Source organism: Notechis scutatus, chromosome 4 (assembly GCF_049901735.1).
Source record: "Notechis scutatus isolate UNSWTSFEM ecotype Mainland chromosome 4, rNotScu1.2, whole genome shotgun sequence".
NCBI lineage: Eukaryota > Metazoa > Chordata > Lepidosauria > Squamata > Elapidae > Notechis > Notechis scutatus.
The window spans coordinates 38,218,242-38,240,300 of record NC_142012.1 but is presented as its reverse complement, the minus strand read 5'-3'; the positions used below and the strand labels follow the sequence as shown (position 1 = coordinate 38,240,300).

Here is a 22,059-nt window from a genome sequence, read left to right as displayed (position 1 = left end):
CTAACTCCTGGGCAGTCAATCTCCTGCTTCAGGGAAAGGAGGTAACTGAAACAACAAACACAGGGAAAGGCAAATAAGCTACAAAAGCTTGAGAAAGGTGGTGATGTTAAAACTTACATTTCAGAGCAACGTTAAATGGAATGCACACACACACACACACACCCCTTAATCTTTTCCAAACAGAAATAGCAAAACTTTCTGGAACCTTAATAAGAGTTGGTATCAAAAGTGGCAAGGTGAAAATGAAAGGAAGACAAAAAAATGACATGCTAATAAATAGGACAAATGCTGTGAGACAGAAATAATTGTGATGGGGGCCGGCAATGCCCCCACTTTCAAGCATTCTCAAAATAGGCCTCCAATCTCACCTTCAATATGCCTTATCTTCATAATGAATTACATATTTTCCAAATCTTGCACCTTTAGTGGGATTGTGTTAGCTTCACAGAAAAGGTAATACTTGCAAAATGGTACACTATGACAACCTAAGAAGGCTTCACTCATAGGATGTGGCTGAGATGAATACTGTATGTCCCAAAGGGAAATTAGTGTCCTTGATATACAACAATAAGACTGAAGTAGTGGCAAGATTCTTTACTACTCCTTAATTTGACAATATCAATTCAAAGATTAGATAGATAGATAGATAGATAGATAGATAGATAGATAGATAGATAGATAGATAGATAGATAGATAGATACTGTTAGGTAGGTAGGTAGATAGATAAATTGCATATAAAGGTACTGTACATGTACACATATTCATCATATATATACACATATATACATACATGAAAATATATATGTAATCCTCAATTTATGACCACATTTGATGTTGTTGCCATTCGGCTGCCATCAGAACTAGCAGCAGAGTCAGATGAAGAGGAGGTTGAGGGAGCGCCTGGCCAGTTTGGGGGCTTTGGAAGGCTTTGATAAGGAAACAGCATCAGAGGCAGGTCCAGCACCTTCCGTCCTCCCCCAGGTGGTGAGGCAGCTGTCTTCGGGGCCTGAGCTGAGTGAGAGGAAGGAATAGATGGGCCCATCCCAGATGTGCATATGTATAGAGGGGAAATGAGAGAAGAGCAAGGGAAAGCAATAAGCCAGCTCTCAGGGAAAAGCAGAGTAGACGTTAGCCAGCTCCTCCCTGGCTGGGAAATAAATAGTAGGTGTTGGGGAGTGACCAGTTGTCACAGACAACCATTCATTTTCTAGTATACAGCAAGCAATTCAGATTCCTTGGCCAGAAACAGGTTTGTTGGGACTAATTACTTGTTGGGTTTTTGTTTATCCATGTGAATAAAAAACTGTTCCTGCCCTATTTTGAAAAGGGGTTTTTGTTTTACTTGCAAGTAAATGGCTTATTATTACTTGTGAAAGCTGGGTCAGAACCATTGAGTCCAAAATTTCTATTGTTAAGTAATACATTTCGTAAGTGAGTTTTGTTCCATTTTATGACCACAGTTGTTAACAGAATCTCTGCAATTGTTAAGTCAGTAGCAGGGTTGTTAAAAAGATGATTGCATGATTCCGGGACACTGCAACCATCATAAATATGAACCAGTTGCCAAGTATCTGAATTTTGATCACATGACCATGGGGATGTTGCAACAGTCATAAGTGTGAAAAATGGTCATCGGGCAATTTTTAAAGTGTAATTATAACTTAAATGGTCACTGAATGAACTGTTGTAAATTGAGGACACACATATATACCCGCACAGTTGTTAAAATCTGTCTAATTAAAGGTTACAATCATGGGTACAGAATCTTACTGTAATTCATTTCATCACTGCCGATTAATTTTTCTTGCCATTTAGAAATACAAGTCAAGTTGAAGGAAAGGTAATTTATTTTGTAAGTAGAAGCATAGCAAAATGATTACATCAATTCAAAAGCCTGAACTGACACGGCAACTGGAGCTTTTTTCTTGGCAGCTATTCTAGTGGCTTGAGGAAAACACTCCTGACTCATCTGTTCCTATTAAATAAATGTTCTCATTGTCAATTAAATGTATTCATTAGAATATTAGAACTGAATGAATCTCACAATTCCATAAATTACAGTAAATTTGGAGAAAAGTTTTACAAATCCTTCTCATTTGGACACTTCATATATATTTTTTACAATTATTTTATATGGAGAGCCAGTGTGGTATAATGGTTAAGGTGCTGGCTTAGAAACCAGGAGTCTGAGTTCTAGTCCTACCTTAAGCATGAAAACTTGCTGGATAACTTCATACTAGTCATCCTCTCTCAGCCCAACTCACCTCACAGGGTGGTTGTTGTGGAGAAAATAGGAGAGAGGAGTATTAGGAATGTTTGCCACCTTGAGTTACTTGTAAATAAATATGGAATAAAAATAAATAATCAATTTAAAGTGGTTATGAATATAAATTATTTTTAGCAAATAAAAGATTTAAAAAAACATCTGTAAACAGGTCAAGCTACCAAATTCTGATATCTTATAGAAACCGCCTGAAATGTTCTCAAGAATTAGCTGCTTTTATAAAAATGGATTGGAAGGAGTATTGGGTTGCCTTGGGCATCTTTTGCCAACTCTGTACCCTTGGATGGAACTGATTGCAATTCTTGGGATTTTTAGCTGAGAATTTGGGGAACTGAAAATTTGGAAGCTACAATGTGGAGGTTCCTACACTGGAGAAGAGTGGTTTTGCAAACTCCTGATCAAAATGCTACAGAATCATGTATGTTCCACTGCAACAAGCTAGCAAAACTACTTCCCAATGTTACTTGAATTAGGTCTTGTGTTTTCTGTTCACAGTATAGAGACTGACTGAACAGAGAAAGTAGAAAACACAAATGTATTCTGAGAATATTTAGGAACTATCTGTGATTACTCAGTTCCAGGAAAATTGTCCCTTCTCAATTATTCACACACACACACACACACACACACACATATATATATATATATATATATATATATATATATATATATATATATATATATATATATATATATATATATATATATATATATATATATATATATATATATATATATATATTAGCTTCCCTTTAAGTTTTGTTAGAATAGAAAATCATTTTCTATTTCATTATAAGTCTTATTGCTCATCTTCCATTTCAAACTCTGAAGAATTTTCAGAAAAGAGCTCATCCGTTTAGGTATCATTTCACTCATACAGTTCTTTAGGTTATCATTCTTCACTGTTCCATCCTTGAAATCTTAATGCTATTGTAGCTATTGCTACATTTTTAATGTGCTCTTATTTGTAGATTTTTAGAATGAACCCAAGTAAAACTGTGTTCCATTAAGTTTCCTGTGGTCCTCCAACTTCTTTTTGCCCTAAACCCAGATAATTGACTATGTTAAATTTCACAGTGTCATTTGACTCGCATATCTAGGAAATACTCTGACTGGGTATATCTAAGCCAAAAACATTGTCTCTTATAAAAAATTGCAAAAGAAGATCATAGTCAAATGGCCCCATCCAACTTCATGATTCTATTCTAAGATCTGTGCCTTCCATGCTTGATTTCTCAGCTGCCTTTTCTATTGTTTTCGTAAAGTTGTATATTTGGATATATCCTGATACAATGATGGGTTGGTTTGGGTTTAGCAGCTTATGTAAAGCCCATTATGGTAGTTTCATGGCTTAATTTGATACTGCCCAATTTTGATCTATGATTTTTTTAAAAAAATATGGCTATGTATGACATGTGAAAAGATGTGTTTCAGTGATCTCACTACTGAATTATACTACCTTTTACCCAGAAACTGTAAAGGGACAATACTGATCCTTGTATAGATATCTGCTTAGTCCAGCCTGACATTCAAAATCAGGAGACTGGAATGTGTGAGTGTGCGTGCTAAATTGCAACTCCTTAGCCAATAACCCCCACCTCTTTTAATTTTAAACATCTATATTCAACAGTTTATATTTTCAAAACTTATATTTCACCATTTCTTGTTGGCTACTTTGTCAGTCACCGCATGACTGAAACAGGGGCAATCAAAAATATTGAGATTTGTTGGTAGATCTACCTGTTATTCCCATTGTTACTGATTCCCACCCCCCCTTCCTTTCAAGATATGGGACACCAGCATCAAGGCATTGAGAATGTTAGAACCTAAACTTTGAAACTTCTCTCAAAGTTTCTCAGTCACACATAGTTGAGAGAGAGGAAATAAATTATATTGTGCATAGCTTTTGTTTGTTAGGACCGCTTGTTTTTTTTTTTAAAAAAACAGCCATTCCACGAGAGAAAAAAATCCTACAAGTGTAAAAAATTATGCAAGGATCTTTAGTCTAAAGGGGCAACTTGAACATTGTTAAAATAGGCAAGTCCAGTCCGACTGTGCAGTAAAGAGAAGAGTCAAACTTCGGGGCGACAAAATTAAATTTTGCAGGAGCCTGGAAAAAGGGACAGACAATCCCACAATAAAAAGCGTTATCAATTCCCAATTACTGAATAACCTAAAGACCAACAAATCGCGATGTAGGAATTCCCGCTCGCCATAATACCCCCACCCCAATTCTCCACACACAGAACTCCTAAAAATTTCTTCTCCCGTCAACCGCACCAGGAGCCCTTGAAATGGCGAATATTTATTCTTCCCCTGACTTTAAAACCTGCTCTCCACCGACTAACAACTGCACCCTTCTTCAGCGAAACTCGTTCCACAGCTGCCCCCAACTCCCGGTAGCTGCCACTGAGGGCGACCGCTGCTGTCCGATGCGACAAAGGAGGACCCATAGACCGCTAAGGGAATCTCCCTCTCTCCGGGAAGGGGCGCTCTCCCACCCCTCAGCCCAGGCCGGCTTTAAGAGCTTACACATTGCCCACCACTGGCAAGGGCGGGTGGCAGCCGTAGGTTTCTCGCTGGGTTTTCACCGCCTGGTGCTGGGGAGGCTCCAGCCCGCCATTGATCCCCCTCCACCCTCGACGTGCTCGGGGTTGCTGTGAGGGCGGCGGCAACGGGGTCTCTTCTTCTGAGGTGCCTTCTTCTTCTTCTTCTTCTTCTTCCTCCTCCTCCTCCTCTTCCTCGTCCTGCTGCTGCTTCTGGGTGAAGGTCACGCTTCCCCGCTCCCTAATTCTTTTGCTCGTGCCGGACATGCCGCGGCGGCGCTTTGGCTTCTGCTCGGTAGGAACCGGCCGTCCCTCCGCTCAGTTGCTGGTAGCCGCTGAGGGGCAAAAGAGAAGCCGAAGACGCGGCCGGCGAGCGAGCGAGCGAGCAGCAGCCAGCCAGCCGCTGGAGAAGCTGCAAAGGTTTCCTCCCGGCCGCTTTCGACCCCAGTAGCGCAGCGAATCCGTGAGGGAAACCGAACAAGAGTCAGACCAGGGACCGAGAAAGCCAAGCAACTCGAAAGGCAGCAAGGAGGCTCCGCTGTTACCGCCGCGCCTTTTCACCGCCTCGTGCCGGGGCTGAGCTGAGGCACGGAAGACGCAGGAGGGCGTCCGCCATCTGAAGATAACGGTCAGTCGGCGATCAGAAGGCGAAGAAGCAGGACTTCTTCGTCCCTCCCGATCAACACATCCGCACCGAGGAAGGGAGACGCCGGGCAATTAGAGAACCGGCGGCAGGCACTGCAAGAAAAAGAAATTCCGGCCGCGGTGCAACTTGGCTGCTGCTGCTGCTTGCAAATGGTCTCCCAGCAGCCCGTTTCCAGCGCTTTAGCCTTCAAGGCGCGCATTTGCTAATGGAATCGGCTCACCCACGTGTACTACTTTTAAAGAGGCGAGCATCCCTTCCAGTGTGAGACGTGTTATCACCTGCCTGTCAGCGGTGCCCTTCCGCCTTTTCCCTCAGGCAAAGAAGGCGCCCGGTCCCTGTGCAAATCAACAAATGCAGCTTCGATCCATCACGAGGAAGAGCCCATTCGGCCTCCTCTTCCCAGCTCCGCGGCCGTTTTTTGGGTAACCGTCCTTGAATGAAGGAGGAACTTTATGCGTGTAACAACCCGCCGAGAATTTCAGTTCTGTCCCCTTTATTTTCACTGTAGGCGGTGCAGGAAGCCGTTGTAAGATGCTGGAGCACAAAACGAGCCCTGCTTTGCATTATGTCCTTGGGTTCCGCTACCTTGCTGTCCTCCCGCGGTTGAGGAGCACCAGGTCACCTTCAGTGGGACTCCTTTATCTCGCCCATCATATTCTGGGTATGCAATGGGGAAAGCACAACTGTATCCTTCACTACGAGCTGCCTAATGCCCTGGACCAGACTTCCGTGCCATGAATTAAAGAAATAATAATTAAAAATAAACCCTCATGAACTCCATATACCATGCTGAACCTTAAACTGTCTAACCAGCCTTTAGTCTAGCAGGCTTCAGTTCATATGTTTTTGATGGTTCAGGGCAGCATAAGAACCCAGAGATTTGGGTTTATTGAATCAACCATCATTCAGTTAACTGAGGATAACCATATCGTATGAATACAGTTTATATATATTAAATCACCTTCCAATTGTTACCTTAATGAATGGTCTCTACAACGATGCATATTAAGCTTTACCATACCACTACATTTTATTGTTCTATGATGTTACTCTTATTTCCCAAGTGTTTATTTAAAAACCTATCAAGTGAAAGCTTCCAATCCATGCATTTGATGAAGTCTTCGAAGGTCCATTAAGTCTGTACTGTAATGGTGTGTTAGCCTTTAATGGGCCATTAGTCTTATATCAAGTACAATAATTATAGTAATAAATAATTATTATAAAGTTTCAAGGATCAATTTAAACATGGTTCAGTTGCTCATTCTCAAATCTAGGGACTTAAAACCTTCTTATAGCTCTTAAATGCAGGCAACTTGAGATAAAAAGTACATTTTAAACTGAAAATTACAAATTAAAGATGAATAGTTTTCAGTTTTATTTACAGTAGTTTGAAAATATTTACGTATTCATATAATTTACATATATACAATCAAAATAAATTATCATACATTACAAATATTTTATTTAATCAATTTTATATTTTTCAATATTTTTTCCCTAACATAATGTATAAATTTGTTTTTCCTATAAGCTTATTTCCTGATCTTAATAAAATTACAAGTTTAATTGCATTGTAATTAGTACTTAGAGGGAAAACATTATTGCTATAATATTGATAATTTTTATTTGAAAATATTATGCTGTACCACAAAGTTGTGAATAAAAATCTTTATAAATGTGAAATTAGCATAATGCTATTATGCTTTATATCCTTTACTGCATGATTCAAATATGTTTGATTTTTATTAATTTTTATTTTTGATTAAATGTGAATTATGGGCTTGTTGAAATCTCTATCGATTGGTGAGTGTATGTGTGTGTGTGAATGAACACAGGACCTATAATTAATATACTTGAAATATATTCCTTCTTTCCTTGCAACAGATTAGATCTTTACCAGATTGCCATCTACAGCAGGTATCATATGATGTGATCAAGAGGGGACTTGAGGCAGAAATCCAGTTCTCTTTGAGCAGAATGAAAAGGGCTACCTTATATCATTTTTAATGAGTGAAGTACTTTAAAGAGGACACTCCTAAGACTAGAAAATACAGAGTCTTAAATTAACTAGTTTCATTGCAGGGAGCACTACTAACAACAGCACTCCAAGAAAACGGTGGATTTCACTGCTGCGACTACATTTTAGCTTCACTTGGATTGCAGAACTTTTTGCAACATGCAACACAATGCTCAGACTGAATTGTCATAGGCTGTATTCCTTTGGTCTCCAGTCCTAAAGTGCCCTCCCATTTAAACTCAGGTTTATTAAAACCCCTGAAGTAAAGGTCACATTCATCTGAAGGAGACATTCATCTGTCATTAAACATTATGCCCTAAGAACCTGTTTTTGCCGCAACAGGCTAACATGGCAGTCCCTCTGGAAATCATTTTCCCATAGGCAATTTTTTCTCATTGACAACAGTTATTTTTAGTAAGTAATTACACAAGAAATCTTGGGGCATCAAGATTTAATTTCCTTCTTGCACTGAGTTCAGAGTATTATACTTATTTCCAGGATACAGCAATTCTTTTTTTCTTTTCTCAAACAAGTCCCAGAAGATACTTTTTGTTTGTACTTGGAAAAGCCAAGGATCCACTTCCTGAAATGGAGTTGCATGTTTTCAAAGGGGAAAAAATAATGTGTAATAGTATTTGTAATATGAAGGTGAATTAAAGCAAATGTATTTGTTGACATCTGATGACCAGCTTCAAAAATAATGTCAAATTTTTTTCCTTGAAACCCTGCATGGAATATTTTAGGAATAATTTTTTACAACTGTCCAGAACTTCAAAATTCAGAATATCCAACTGAAAATGAGTCATATAGTATATTCATAAATAGTATAATTATTGGTATAATCAAATGTTAAATATAACAATGATTTGACCTACTTTCAACTATTCTACGACATATCCTTGGCTATAGAATCTTACAGCTACTAGAAACTTGGATTACTCTTTCTGTCATAGAATCATCATTTCACTGAGAAAATAGTTTTATAGTAGTTAGTAGATCTTAAAATTAGAACTTGGTGCTTAGTTATTTTAAACTCTGGCAGCATGTTATATTCATTGGTCTTACTCAGCCACCCAGTAAATGTCCTAAGAATAAATTTAGAAAAGTATTATGCAAGTCTTTGTAAACGTTAAAAAAGAGAAGTATGTTACTCAATGACTCAACAACATCCACACTGGGAGGAATAGAAGTCAGAGGAAAGGGCCTTCAGTTACAGGAGGAAGAGCTGCTGCCATTGTAATAGATAATAGAAACTTGAGTATGGGGCAGAAATGTAACATGTAAAGGTCTCAGACAAGTGTCTTCCTAGAGGTCTGGGTGGGAAACAGCAGGTTTTGACTCAACCCTGGTAAAACTAAGTGGCTTTCAGTTTGAGGGCCACCTGGTTCTAGGAATTTACTACCTTTGGTTGCACTTAGTGCACATTCTGGGGGTCCTTCTGGATTTATGACCCCTGCTCAAAGAGGAGGTGACATTAATGCCTAGAAGGGCTTTTGTACAGCTTTGAGTTGTGTACCAGGAATTGTGGATCAGGAAACTCTACATTGACTCATTGCTGATGTAATCTATACTTCCTGTATAGATCACTGCAATGTGCGTTAGATGTGGCTGCTTTTGAATTGTATTCAGAAGCTTCAGTTGGTGCAAATGCAGCAGTGCAGACAGTTATGCTCATACTTAAATTGGTGCATACTACACCTCTGCTCTGTGAGCTGCATTGGTTACAGGTCCAATTCAAGACATTGGTGATAATCTATGAAGCCCTGCATGGAATGCGGATAGCTTATTTGAGGACCGTCTCTCCTTAGTGACATCTACTCATCCCATTAAGTCCATCAGAAGAAGGCTTCTTGCAAAGTCTGTCCACTATGTAGTATCCTCTGGTGGGGCCCAGGAGGAGCACTCTTTTTGTTTGCTGCACTTGCCCTGTGGAACATCATTTTCCTTGAGATCAGACTGGCCCTGAAATTTATGGCTTCTGGAAGGACTGAGCTTTCCTGGTGATTGTGGTATATGACTTTTAATTGTTCGCTAGAATTAGAGGAGCATAGTCTGAGGTTTGACTAACATGGTTTTTTCTAGTATGATAAAGTTAAAGGAACTTTAACAAGTTCATAAAAAGGGAGTTAAAGTTAACGTGGATTTTAAAAACCTTTATGTTACAGGTGCCATATTAAGAATATGGAAGCAGTATAAACTCAGGCTGTGCCTGGCCCTGGAAATACATTGATTTCAACAGAAGAAACATTTTATAGAAAAGAAACAGTTGCAAAATGCTTGGTGAATGTGCAAAAAAACTAGAAGCTTTTGGCTACAAATGGATGCATTGATTCAAAGGATTGTTTTGAATAGATAGGTATTATACAAAGAGATTTTAGAGTATAATTTTACAGTATAATTTTAGAGAAGGAAGTAAATCTACAACAGTATTTATAACTGCTGTAAAGAAGATCAGAATCCACTTCTTTAAAAAAAAAATTCTATATTCTTGTATTTTTCTTTCCTTTTATTCTTTTTGCATTTCAGCCTTTAATTGCATTTTTTTTACTCATTTTTACAACTTCTAGTAAAATTATATTTAAAAAAAGATTGTGAGATGTAAAATTGTGTTAGAAAGTCCAATATTTGTGAATGCTTAAATTGCTGAAGGTACCTTGCTGGTTTAAATAGTTCACAGCTTTATCAGTTCAACCCTTACAGAAATTATTTAAGTCCAGCTTGATGCTTTCAAGAATCCGATGCTTAAGAATTGCCATGAAGGCCTTATCTTAATACTTGAGGACTAATTTTTGAAAAGAATGTCCAGAATGTTGCCTTATTCCCAGGAAGGTCAATACCTGGTGGCTAGAGTTACAATTTGGACCTCATGGTACAAAATTTATTTTAAGTCAATGAATGAAAAGTGCTTGCCCAAAGTGCTTCTGATCTGTGGTTAATTCAGCACCAATGGTGATGGTTAGCGAAAGCAAATATCCCCTCCTTTAATTATAGAAAATACCCATAGAAAATAAAATAGTTAGCCATAAAATATGGACACACAAAACTTTGGTAAAACTATAAAAAGATACTAGGGAATGAAAACAGCTTTTGGAAGCTCTTTTCTTGTTTACCTAGCACCCTTGCTAGGAGATAACATTTAAATAGCACATTTAAAAAATTATCAATTCAAACAACTCAGCCTGTATTTATTGTCATTGTAGTTTGTCCCTCACTACTTCACTATCATTACCTCACTAAAGTATACTCTGCTGAAATACTCCATCAAATAAATGCTGCTATAGCCAATCATTCTCATTTGCATAATTTTAAATAGAGGGGTCTATAATGCTTTTTTTAAAACACAGAGTAGTTCTGGAAGCCTAAGATTGTTATTGATTTATTTTATTTATTTTTCAGTTGCTTACAAGGTAATAGGTATAAGTAAAAACATAGTTATGAATACATAGATACATATAAGAAAAATAAAAATATATATAAAAGAAACAATAGGACAGGGACGGTAGGCACGTTGGTGTGCTTATGCATACCCCCCTACAGACCTCTAGGAAAGGGGTGAGGTCAATAGTAGACAGTCTAAGGTTAAAGTTTTTGGGGTTTGGGGAAGAAACCACAGAGTCAGGTAGAGTATTCCAGACATTGACCACTCTGTTGCTGAAGTCGTATTTCCTGCAATCAAGTTTGGTGCGATTAACCTTGAGTTTGTATCTATTATTTGCTCTTGTGTTGTTATGGTTGAAGCTGAAGTATTCATTGACAGGTAAGTCATTGCAATGTATGATTTTATATACTATACTTAGATCGGACAGAAGGCGGCGTAGTTCTAGGTTTTCTAGGTCTAGAGTCTGGTGGCATAAGGTGTTCTACAACGAGTAGAGGAGTGGAGAACTCTTCTTGTGAAATATTTCTGGACTTTCTCAACTGTGTTAATATCAGATACATAATGTGGGTTCCAGACTGATGAGCTGTATTTGAGTATTGGTCTAGCAAATGTTTTGTATGCTCCAGTTATTAGTGTAATATTACCAGAGAAAAAGCTAGGTAAGATTAGGTTAACAACTCTTAATGCCTTTTTGGCTATGTAGTGGGCTCTAGAACTTAGGTCATTTGAGATGAGTACTCCAAGATCCTTGACAGAGTTTGGATCATCAATAAGGTCTTGACTATTCAGCTTGTATTTTATTTTCTGATTTTTTTTGTCAATATGTAGGACAGAGCATTTATTTGTTGATATTTGAAGTTGCCATTTGTTTGACCATTCTGATACATAGTCAAGGTCTTTTTGAAGGGTAGCAGTATTGTCCTTGATGTTGAATAGCTTTACATCATCAGCGAAGAGAATGCAGTTGCTCTTGATATGATCACAGAGGTCATTTATGTAGAGTATGAAAAGAGTTGGTCCTAGAACACTGCCTTGGGGGACACCACTGTTGACAGGTACAGAATTTGATAGGACGCTCCCAATTTTGACCATTTGTTGTCTGTTTGACAGGAATGCTTCTGTCCAGTTATGCAGGTGTCCAGAGATACTGTAAGATTTTAGTTTTAGGAGTAGTTTGTCATGTACCACTGAATCAAAAGCTTTACAGAAGTCTATGTAGATTGCTTTGCCCTGATCGAGTTGTATAGTCCATATGTTTTTGCAGTGTAAGAGTTGCAGATTGCAGGATAGTTTTTTCCTAAAACCAAATTGTTTATTAGAGAGTAGGTTGTTTGTTTTTTAAGTGGAGGATGATGGATTGGTTAATAATTGATCCCATGACTTTACAGGTGACGCAGCATAAAGAGATTGGTCTATAATTTTCAACTAGGCTGGGGTCTCTCTTTTTGAAGATGGGGATGACAGTGGCTTGTGACCATAGTTTTGGCAAGGAGCTGGTCCTGAAAGATTTTTCAAAGATTATGCTTAGAGGTTCGGCTATGGCAGTGGGTAGCTTTTTTAAGAAGTAGGCATATATTCTGTCCGGCCCAATAGATAGAGATGCTTTCAGATAGCGTAGTGCTTTTTCAACATTGTCTTCTGTAAAATCGATATGTATTAGATAATTGTAGTTGTCTGTGGTTCGACTAGGAAATACTGGGCATGATCCATTGCTGTTTACAAATACTGATCCAAAGAATGCGCTAAAGAGGTTGGCTTTAATAGTGTCGTTGTTGCAGTCTTTACCATTAGGTCCTTTCAGGGGTGGGATGGACCTTGATTCTTTTAGTTTGTTGTTTACAAAATTGTAGAAAGCGTGGATGGAATTGGTGTGTAGAAGGTTTTCTTCTTGTTTAATGTGATAATTGGTGCATTCAGTTTTTATCTGGTGACATAAATTTTTGTATCAGCTTTTGAAGTTGGCAACGTGACCAGATTTGTTTTTTCACCAAAGTGATTTCTTTTTGGATTAAAGCTTCCTTATTGTTATGGGTAATCTGTTTTTCCTGGTTTGGGGAGTTGTTATTGGTACATATAGTTTGATGACTCTTTTGATTTCTAGTAAGAATATGTTGTAATAGTCTTCTACAGTATTGCATCCAGAGAATAGAAATTGCCAATCAAGGGATGAGAGATCGTTGTTTATAAGATCATAGTTGCCTTTTTTGGAGTTATAATTGGGGATTCCGTCATTGTGATGATTTTTGTGTGGATGTATGTTGAGACAAAAGTCAATCATGTTGTGGTCACTGTTGGAAAAGGGTTCTTTAATTTGTATTCCGTAAATTGAATTCAAACTATTGCAGAAGATGAGATCGAGGATTAGTTCATTTGTTCACACATGCGCGCTATCCACGGTGCACCCAGGCTATGTATGCCATACACTTAAAAAAAGGAGAGGGATTACACTTCTATCCACTTTTACATTTGCTTCTGCTGTCTCCAGTAATTGTAATAAACAATTTATGCTTTACTGGAATTGTGTGCTCTCAACTAAAGAAACTCCTTGGAGAAATTTGTGAAAGAGGATTCTCCTACACAACTGAAATGGTGCCCTTACAATTTGGATTGAGCTATTTTACATTTAGAAAAACTGAATCATGAGCTTAGCTTTGCTTTATAAAAGAGTTATGTCAGTGCCTTGACCTCAATTTTAGAGCTCCTGGAAGGTGTTTTGAATCTCTGAGTAGGAGAAGTGATAGCCAGACAAATCATCTGAGCTTTTAGTGAAAAGTGGCATTTCGTGTCCGTGTAAATAGAAATACAGGACTAAAATCTTTGACGCCTGCAGGTTATGTACTCATTGGTGCTGGTGTTTCTTCTTTTCAGTTTATTGAAGCCCAAGGGAAATGGAAACATTTTAAATACTATTAATAATTATTGTACACATTTGCCAATTTTTAGCCATGAGTAGTTACATTATATTAAGTAAATATTTTCTCATTTTTCAACCAAAGTACAATGCAAAGAATTGCAGTCTATAAACAAAAATTTAACAGAAAACTTTAAAGGTAGGGAAGGAGTTTTACTGATTTTATTTTTGCTGAATATTGTTGTTCCTGATTATAATTATATTTTTATTTCTGTTTGCTATCACTCATGCAGCAATATTTTAATGTTTTAAATAAATAAATTCAATTAGGAGAGGGGAAATAACAGTTCAATAATCTGAACCAACAATGGATTCAGATTGTTTATTCAATCCATCAGTTATTAACAGACCAAGTTATTAAATTAGATTTAAAATCTTTTTGTTCTCTTTCTTATTGCATTAGCAATGGTAGCTTTATCTTTAGGCAGAATAGCTAATTTCATATTAATTGAAATGCATAATATGGATAGAAATACCTTCATTTCTGCATTCTTATATGGAAAAATATAAGTCCAAATAAATAATAATTCAGCGGGTCTCAAATCTGAGTACATATGTACATGATTATATGTATAGATAATATCTTAATAAACAATACAATGTGAATTTTTGAAAAAAAAAAGTATAAGACTGATTTCTCCTTGGGTGTTAGGAATACACACAGCTATTTATTACCTATCTAATATCTTCTGTCTCTTTCACAAGGTATTACACCAAAGGACACAATTCTGGCCAAACAACATTATTTTAGTCTCTGCACACAAAATGTAATTTGATGAAAAAAGAATCTATGCAGTGGTCCTTCCACAGAGAGTCGAGGTGGCATAACAATTATATGGGTGGAAAAGGAAACAAAGCCATAGAATAAATAGGTAAACTCCCAACCACTACGTTATGTTTGACTCAAGTACTAACTAGAGAGATTCATGGTTAGCTAACAACTATGCCTCCCTCCTGTATTGACCATTTATAATCTTCTAATGCAGCTTCTAAAAAAGCACCTCTTCTGACTGATGAAAGTAATTTGAACCCCTCGAGAATATTCCATCAATCTGGTATGAAATGATTGTGATTTATAAATCCACTCTGAGAAACTTCTGATGTAAAACATGGCCAAGGGCTTCTTCAGTACAGTGGATAACAAGGTGCAATATTCATAAGGTAATACAAGACCAAGATAACGAATGGAATATTTTGTTAGTTCCAGGCATTTTAGTATTTCTATGGATTTACTTCTAAAAGGCCAAGGTAAAGCCTGGATGCACAGAGAATAAAACCTTCAGTATGTACAATTTGTGACATTACCCAACTTAATTATAGAGCATCATCCAGTATATCTGCTGGATATGAACTTTAACTTCCAGTTTCCTACTTAATAATCTGGAAAAGTCTTTGACTTATCCACAGTTGAGCCTAAAATATCTGTTGTTAAATGAGACATTTGTTAAGTGAATGTTTTTTTTTACCACCTTTTACATTTTTACAACCTTTCTTGCCACAATTATTAACTGAATCATTGCAGTTGGTAAGATAGTAATCTAGCTGCTAAATGAATCTGGCTTTTCCATTGACTTTGCTTTTCAGAAAGTCCCAAAAGGTGATGATCATATGATCTTGGGAGAGAGCAACAATCATAAATATGAATCAATGTCAATTTTGATCACATGATCATGGGGATGCTGCAATCACATCATCATGGGGATGCTGCAAAGATCAAAACTGTGAAAAATGGTAATTAAATCACATTTTTCAGTGCCATTGTAACTTTGAACAGTCACTAAATGAACTATTGTAAGTCGAGGACTACCTGTAATCCTGATGTTATTACTGATGATATTACTATTATTTCTCCCAGGTCCTCAGTGCAACCTCATTGGGGTAGGAGGAATGAGCAAAATGGTCTAGTGGTGAAGGCATCTGGCTACAAACCAGGAAACTGAGTTCCCATAGAAAGATGGCTAGGCAACTTTGAGCCAGTCACCTTCTCTCAGCCCAACCCACCTTTCACATTCGTTATGGGGAAAATAGGGGGAGGAAAGTGTATTAAATATGTTTGCCACCTTGAACTATTTTCAAAAAATAATAAAGATGGGATAAACAAACAAACAAATAAATATATAAGGCAATGATGTTTGTTTATTTGTTAAATTTATTTGCCACCTATCTTGCCATGGGGCTACCCTAGGCAGCTTACAATAATAAACAAGGAAGAAAATGAAAGGAGAATATAAACAGAAGTAAAATAATAGAACAATCAAATAAACAATGAAAAAGAACAAATTTAGAATACATCAATTTGGTAACAAAAAAGATGGACAGGTGAAGAGCAGAGCACAATTTGCAGGAGATAGGATCTGCCATCAATCCAGCAACCACCTCCAGCATGAAACTCCCCCATTTGGTCCTAAGGCCAACCAAGTCAGGGTTTTAGGTTCTTGTGTAGGAATAGGCAGGTAGGGGCGTGTCTTACCTTAGAGGGTAAGGTGTTCCAAAGGTGGGAGCTGCAGGCTCTTCTGGATGTCAATAGTTTGAGTTCTTTGACTGACAGGATCTGAAGTAGGACTTCTATGCTGGCACAAATCGGATGGGCTTGTTCTAACAGATCAAGCCAGTTCATCATGTAGCCTGGACCTATACAATTAAGGGCTTTAAAGGTCATAATCAACACATTGAACTGCACTTGGGAACAGACCAATAGCCAGTGAAGTTTGCAGAGCAGAAATGTAATATGGGTCATCCTAGGAACTCCAAAGACTACTCTGGATAGTAGAAGAGCTGCACTTTGCACTAGTTGAAGCTTTCAAATGGATTTCAAAAGTAGTCCTGTTGCAGTCCCAGTCCTGCACATGGCAGTAGTCCAGACGAGAGATGACCAGGGCTTGAGTAACAGAGTGCAGGGAATCATGATCCAGGAAAAGTCACAACCGGTACACAAACAAATATCTACAGTATATATTAGCCAAGAAGGAAACGTTATCCCAGTTAAAGCAAGTAGACACCTATATTGGGTAGCAACAAAATAAGAAGATGCTAGAAGCAGATGGTCACTTTAGCGATAACAGGAAATTATTTATGCTGCATGGAGAAGGCAATGTTTAACTACTCCTGTGTTTTATCATGATAACAACATGGTAAAATAATTGACTATATAGTGCAGGATTATGAAAAGTCAACATGCTGCTGAGAATCTTTCACTGTATTAATAATGTTTAAATTAAAGGAATCTGTAGTTGCTGATGTTGCTATGAAGAAAAAGTCGGAGATTCTCAGACATCTAGATCATAGTTGTCTCAATGGTGCTTTTTAAAAGGGAACAGGACTGTTATTTCTTTGAGGACGAAGAACAAAATGTTTTGTTTCTCATCCAAGAACTTCATCAGTTGTGATGGCTGGGAGCAGAGTTGGGCTGCTGGGAGTTTGCAAGGGTTTAGGAGAGCCCCTAGCTAAGATTCTGTGCAGTTCGGAGTATCCCCAAATCCCACTCCTGGCTGGCCCCGCCCCACCCACCCCTCCCCTCCCAGGAGTCCCTACATGGCCTGTTTTGGATGTAGGTAAATGCAGGGCGCGTGCAGAGACTTGTGGAGGGTGAAAAACGGGCCTCCTGGAAGTTTAGGAAGGCCAGAAATGGGCCTGTTTCTGGCTTCCAGAAGGCCTCCGGAGCTTGGGGAGGACACTTTTGCCCTCCTGAAGCTCAAGCAAAGCCTCCAAAGCCCAGGGCAGGCAAAAATGCCCCCCCTCCTGGCCGTGGTGCAGGAGCCTGAATAGGCCAAGCCCACCATGGCCACGCCCACTCAACAACCAGGCAGAGAACCCTTTGCTAAAATTTTTGAAATCCATCCCTGGCTGGGAGGATGGAATGATAGGTAATGACAGTTGAGACAGTCTAAACTGTCAGTATCTATCTTTCCATTCCACTCTCCCCCCACCATCACAATTGATGAAGTTTCTTGGATAAGAAACAAAATATTTTGTTCTTCTTCCTCAAGGAAAAAACAGTCCAGTTGTCTTTTGAAAAAGCATCTTTGAGATATAAAGAAAAAGAAAATTCGAAACTTCAAAGACAAAGTAGTAGCATGAAATTGTTATATAAGCCTGAACCTGAAAAAGTTCAAAGTAGTCAGTGATCAAATAATATCAATTAGATTGAATTATGATTTTAATATGAATATTATCCAAGTTTAGATTCTAATACTTCCCAGAAATCAAACTGATTACATCAAAACCAGAAGATGAAAAGGCATAGATATAACAGTAGAGAATTCATTGTGGATCGGATCATGAACTGCTCATGAACAAATTCCAGATCAAGTTAAAATGGAAGAAGAAAACCAACTAGTTTCCATAATATTATCTTGTTCCCATAGTATGTTATTGAGCATGTAGCCTCAAGCAGAACATTGACCTTAAACATCATTTTAAGATCCTGAACTTTATTGATAAGGAGCCAGAAGAACTGTGGAATGTAATTAAATAAGTTGTTAAAGATGAATGTGAAAAAGTTGAAAGGGTACAATAATTGATAGAATACCTGCAGAAATATGGTAGGTAATAGAATAATTTCTAAAGGTTGTAACCAAACTATGCCAGCAATGTGGAGAACAATATAGTGACAAACGGATTGGAAGAGTCAGTGTACACACCTGTGGACAATACCAAAGAAAGAACACTTAACATTTAATTTCTATGCTAACAAAATAATGCTTAGAATCATCCAACAATCATCCAATCATCCAACTCCAATCATCCAGAGTTGAGCCTTACATGGATAGGGAAATCTTTAAAAAATTCAAATTGATTTTAGAAAAGGTCAAGAAACAAGAGACATTATAGATCGGGGTGCCAAACTCAATTTCATTGAGGGCTGGATCAGCATTGTGGTTGTCCTCTGGGGGCCGGAGAGGGGGAGGGGCATGGCCAGGGTGGTCACAGCCGAGTGGGTGAGGCCCATAGGGCCTTGAGTTTGACATCCTTGATCTAAAGCAACAGATGATCCATATCCAAAGTGCTATGGCTACCTTGCAAAAAAAAAATGACATTTTTTTTAGCTTTAGTGATCAGTTTAATAGCTTCCTAGAGACCTTTGTGTGGCACAGGTGTAGACCACAAAGGTGGGGAGCAGGTGCCCTCTGATAGGAGGAGAAGGGAGGCCTTTATCGTTGCAGGCTAGAGGGTTGGTTACGTCAGTTATCAGAGGGAAGATGCCTTCCTAGAGATAAGCTGCCGTTCAGTGGAGCTCCTGGACTCTTGGGAAGTTTCCCTCCTTTTGTAGACCCCTTTCAGAGGGATGAGTGATGAGAGTTTGGGTTAGATTTAGGGTGGGGGTGATGATGAGAGAGTGATGAGCAGGCTGAAGAGGAGGGTGAGAGGGTCAGGATCAAGGGAGGGGGATGGAAGAAAGAGAATGTAAAAAGGGGACTTTGAAATTGGAGGAAGAAATATTAATAATTTGGGCTATACTGATTACATACTCTAACAGCTGAAAATGCAAATGATCTGGAAACTCTAGTAATAACAATTGATGAGCTCATAGAAAAATGGCACTAAGATTAAATATAAAAAAAACAATCTGATGGTAGCAAAAATAGTAACCAGCCTTAGAATTGACAATGAATATATTGAAGTTTCTGCCTTTTACTATCAATGGTAACAAAACCATCAGTCCAGAAACATGCCACAGACTAGCACTTGCTAGAATGCTTTGGAAAAGATCATGTTATGTGTGTATAGTTACAAAGATTAGAATTGTGTAGGCAATGGATGTTCTAAGAGGTAAAGTTGAACTCTGAAGAAGCAGAATAGAAAAAGTATTAACGCTTATGAACTATGGTGTTGAAGAAGACTCCTAAGAATATCTCAGTAGCCAATAAAGCAAGCAAATGGAACTTAGACCAAATTAACAGAGTTCTTATTTGAGACACCATTATTAATATAATTTGGATACATGAAGCACATAACTTAACTTTCTGGAGAAAACTATATTTGGCAAAAGTGGAATAAAAATGAAAAGAGACAACTAGCAACAACCTGGACGGACTCAGTTATAGCGGCAATGAGTGTATCACGGGAAGATATGAAGGATCATGTTGGGGCAAACTGTCCTTGAGAAAAATTCTCTATAAGTCAATACCAATTTGACAGAACATAATCATTATTATTATTACTGCAATCATTTAGAGGAATGGGCAATTTGAAAAATCAGCATGTTCAGTAAACAATGAAACAGCATCTCCTTCATCTCTTTCCCAACATTGCAGTTAGACTTTGCACAGATTTCTGTGAAGTTAATTTACATAGTGGTTATCTGGATTTTGAAAGTGTCCTTTTTATCAAAGTAAGGGCCTGCCATAAACTTTCTCATATTTGACTAAACATTCCATGCCATGAAACAAAATTGCAAATGACCAGGCTGTTTAGAGCCCATTCTGTGTTACTGAACTGATAAATATTATACACAAAGAAAATTTAGAAAATATCAGTTGGTATGTTTTCACATGAATTGATTTGTTTATTGTTCAGAGAGACTGCTACAAAGAATTTCCTGAATAGGACAAATTGAAGTTGGAGTAAATAATGGAGCCTAGAAGATTCAATTGCTCAATTGCTACCCAGTAATTTTTCACATGCATCTGTATACTTTCTGTTGAGATTTATATCTCTGCCGGAATCTATTCTCTGAATCAAGACGTGATAGCTGGATGAAACTGGATTAAAAAATGAGATTCTATAGAAAACAAACTGTTTTTCATGAAGTCTCTTCTCCCCTTCTAAATTAAGACAGTTGCACTCATATTCATTGCCAGTATTTTCTGCTGAAATAATTTACCAGGCAAATGATAGATCTGAGGCAGCCCAAATGAGTATAGGAAGGAACAGTAGCATTTCCGCTCCCCCCCCCACGCAAAAACATGTATACAGCTTCCTACCTTTTAATGTCAATTTGAAATTCATTAACTGAAATAACTACACAACCTTCCATCTGGAATATTAATTTTACTTATGATATAAATCCTTCTAAAAACCAGGGTTAAAGTGACAAATGTAATTCAAAGTCATGATGGGCAAATGTGGAACGAGCACAATACATAATTAGTAATGATTTTCCCCACTGCAAACAGCTAAGCCCAAATAAACTTACAGAAAACTTAATCACAGCATAATTGGAAAGTCAGACATTAAATTAATGAGAGATTCAGAATAGCAGAGCTACAACGCCGATGATAAATTAACAAAGGTAATTACAAATGAATATTATTATGCAGTTGATTTTAATGCACAAGGTTTAGGGTGAATAATATTTAAATATTTCTATCTATAGACTGTTAGCAGAATGCTGGCTGCCATAAAGCAAATTAATAAATCAAGCAAGAGCTGGCCATAATTAAGATAAATAATGCGTTGTATATCACTTGTTCTGGTATATTGAGTGAAACACAGGCAGCTACAAATCAAGCATTGAATACAAAGATAGGCTTCATTTCAAAAGTGAAATCTTACATTTTAAATGTTTCCTATCATACAATTATTGGATATAAATACATAAATGCTTAAGGGCCAAAGATAGCAGGTGCATATAAATGACTATGGTATTGTAATGATATGTGGGGAAGACCTTGGGAGACAGGCAAAGAGATGCTGCCTAGGGAATAGTCAAGTAAAGATACCACAGCATTAAGGGACACAGCAGTGTCCCTTAATGGTAAATCTTAAGCAGGGCAGGAGTAAAATTCTGATAAAGAGAATTTGGCAACATGATACTGAACCAGAGTCATCCATGTGAGAAAATGGGATTTGTTGCAATGACTAGGCCAGCTTCTTTCTCTAAAGAGAATATGCATCTTCAATTAATTGTAGTTTGAGAGACTTGTTATGGATTTAGGCTTTCCAGTGTGACATGTTCTCTCATGAACTAAATGCCATGGTTTCTTCTTGTACATATGGTGATTGGAGAGAAACAGGAAACATAGTATGATGGGAACTAACTTCAGGAACAGTTGAAGAACTGTAGCATTTTTCTTTCTTGCTCATAATGTCTGAGCAAGAGAGAAAATATAAATATAAATCAAGTGAACTGAAATATAAGCAAACAAATAAAAAGTACTCAAAGAAGGCAAAAGATAGCTATTAATGCTGCATGTTTTTTCATTAGACAAGGCCCTTCTGCAATTTGGCCATACATACTGGTGAAACTCCAAAAATTAGAACATCATGCAAAAGTTCATTTATTTCAGTAATGCCACTTAAAAGGTGAACCTAATATATGAGATAGACTCATTAC

The 22,059-nt window shown here is 37.7% G+C and overlaps 1 protein-coding gene across 1 annotated transcript in view; it reads right to left on the bottom strand.

Moving 5' to 3' along the window:
* Positions 1 to 5,183, bottom strand: part of TRPC3 (transient receptor potential cation channel subfamily C member 3) — a 48,869-nt gene extending 43,686 nt beyond the window's left edge. Inside the window, exon 1 of the mRNA XM_087963175.1 lies at positions 4,818 to 5,183. Coding sequence (XP_087819301.1) covers positions 4,818 to 5,098 — 281 coding nt within the window. The 5' untranslated portion in view covers positions 5,099 to 5,183. The remainder of the gene's footprint in view (positions 1 to 4,817) is intronic.
* Between the last annotated feature and the right edge of the window lie 16,876 nt (positions 5,184 to 22,059).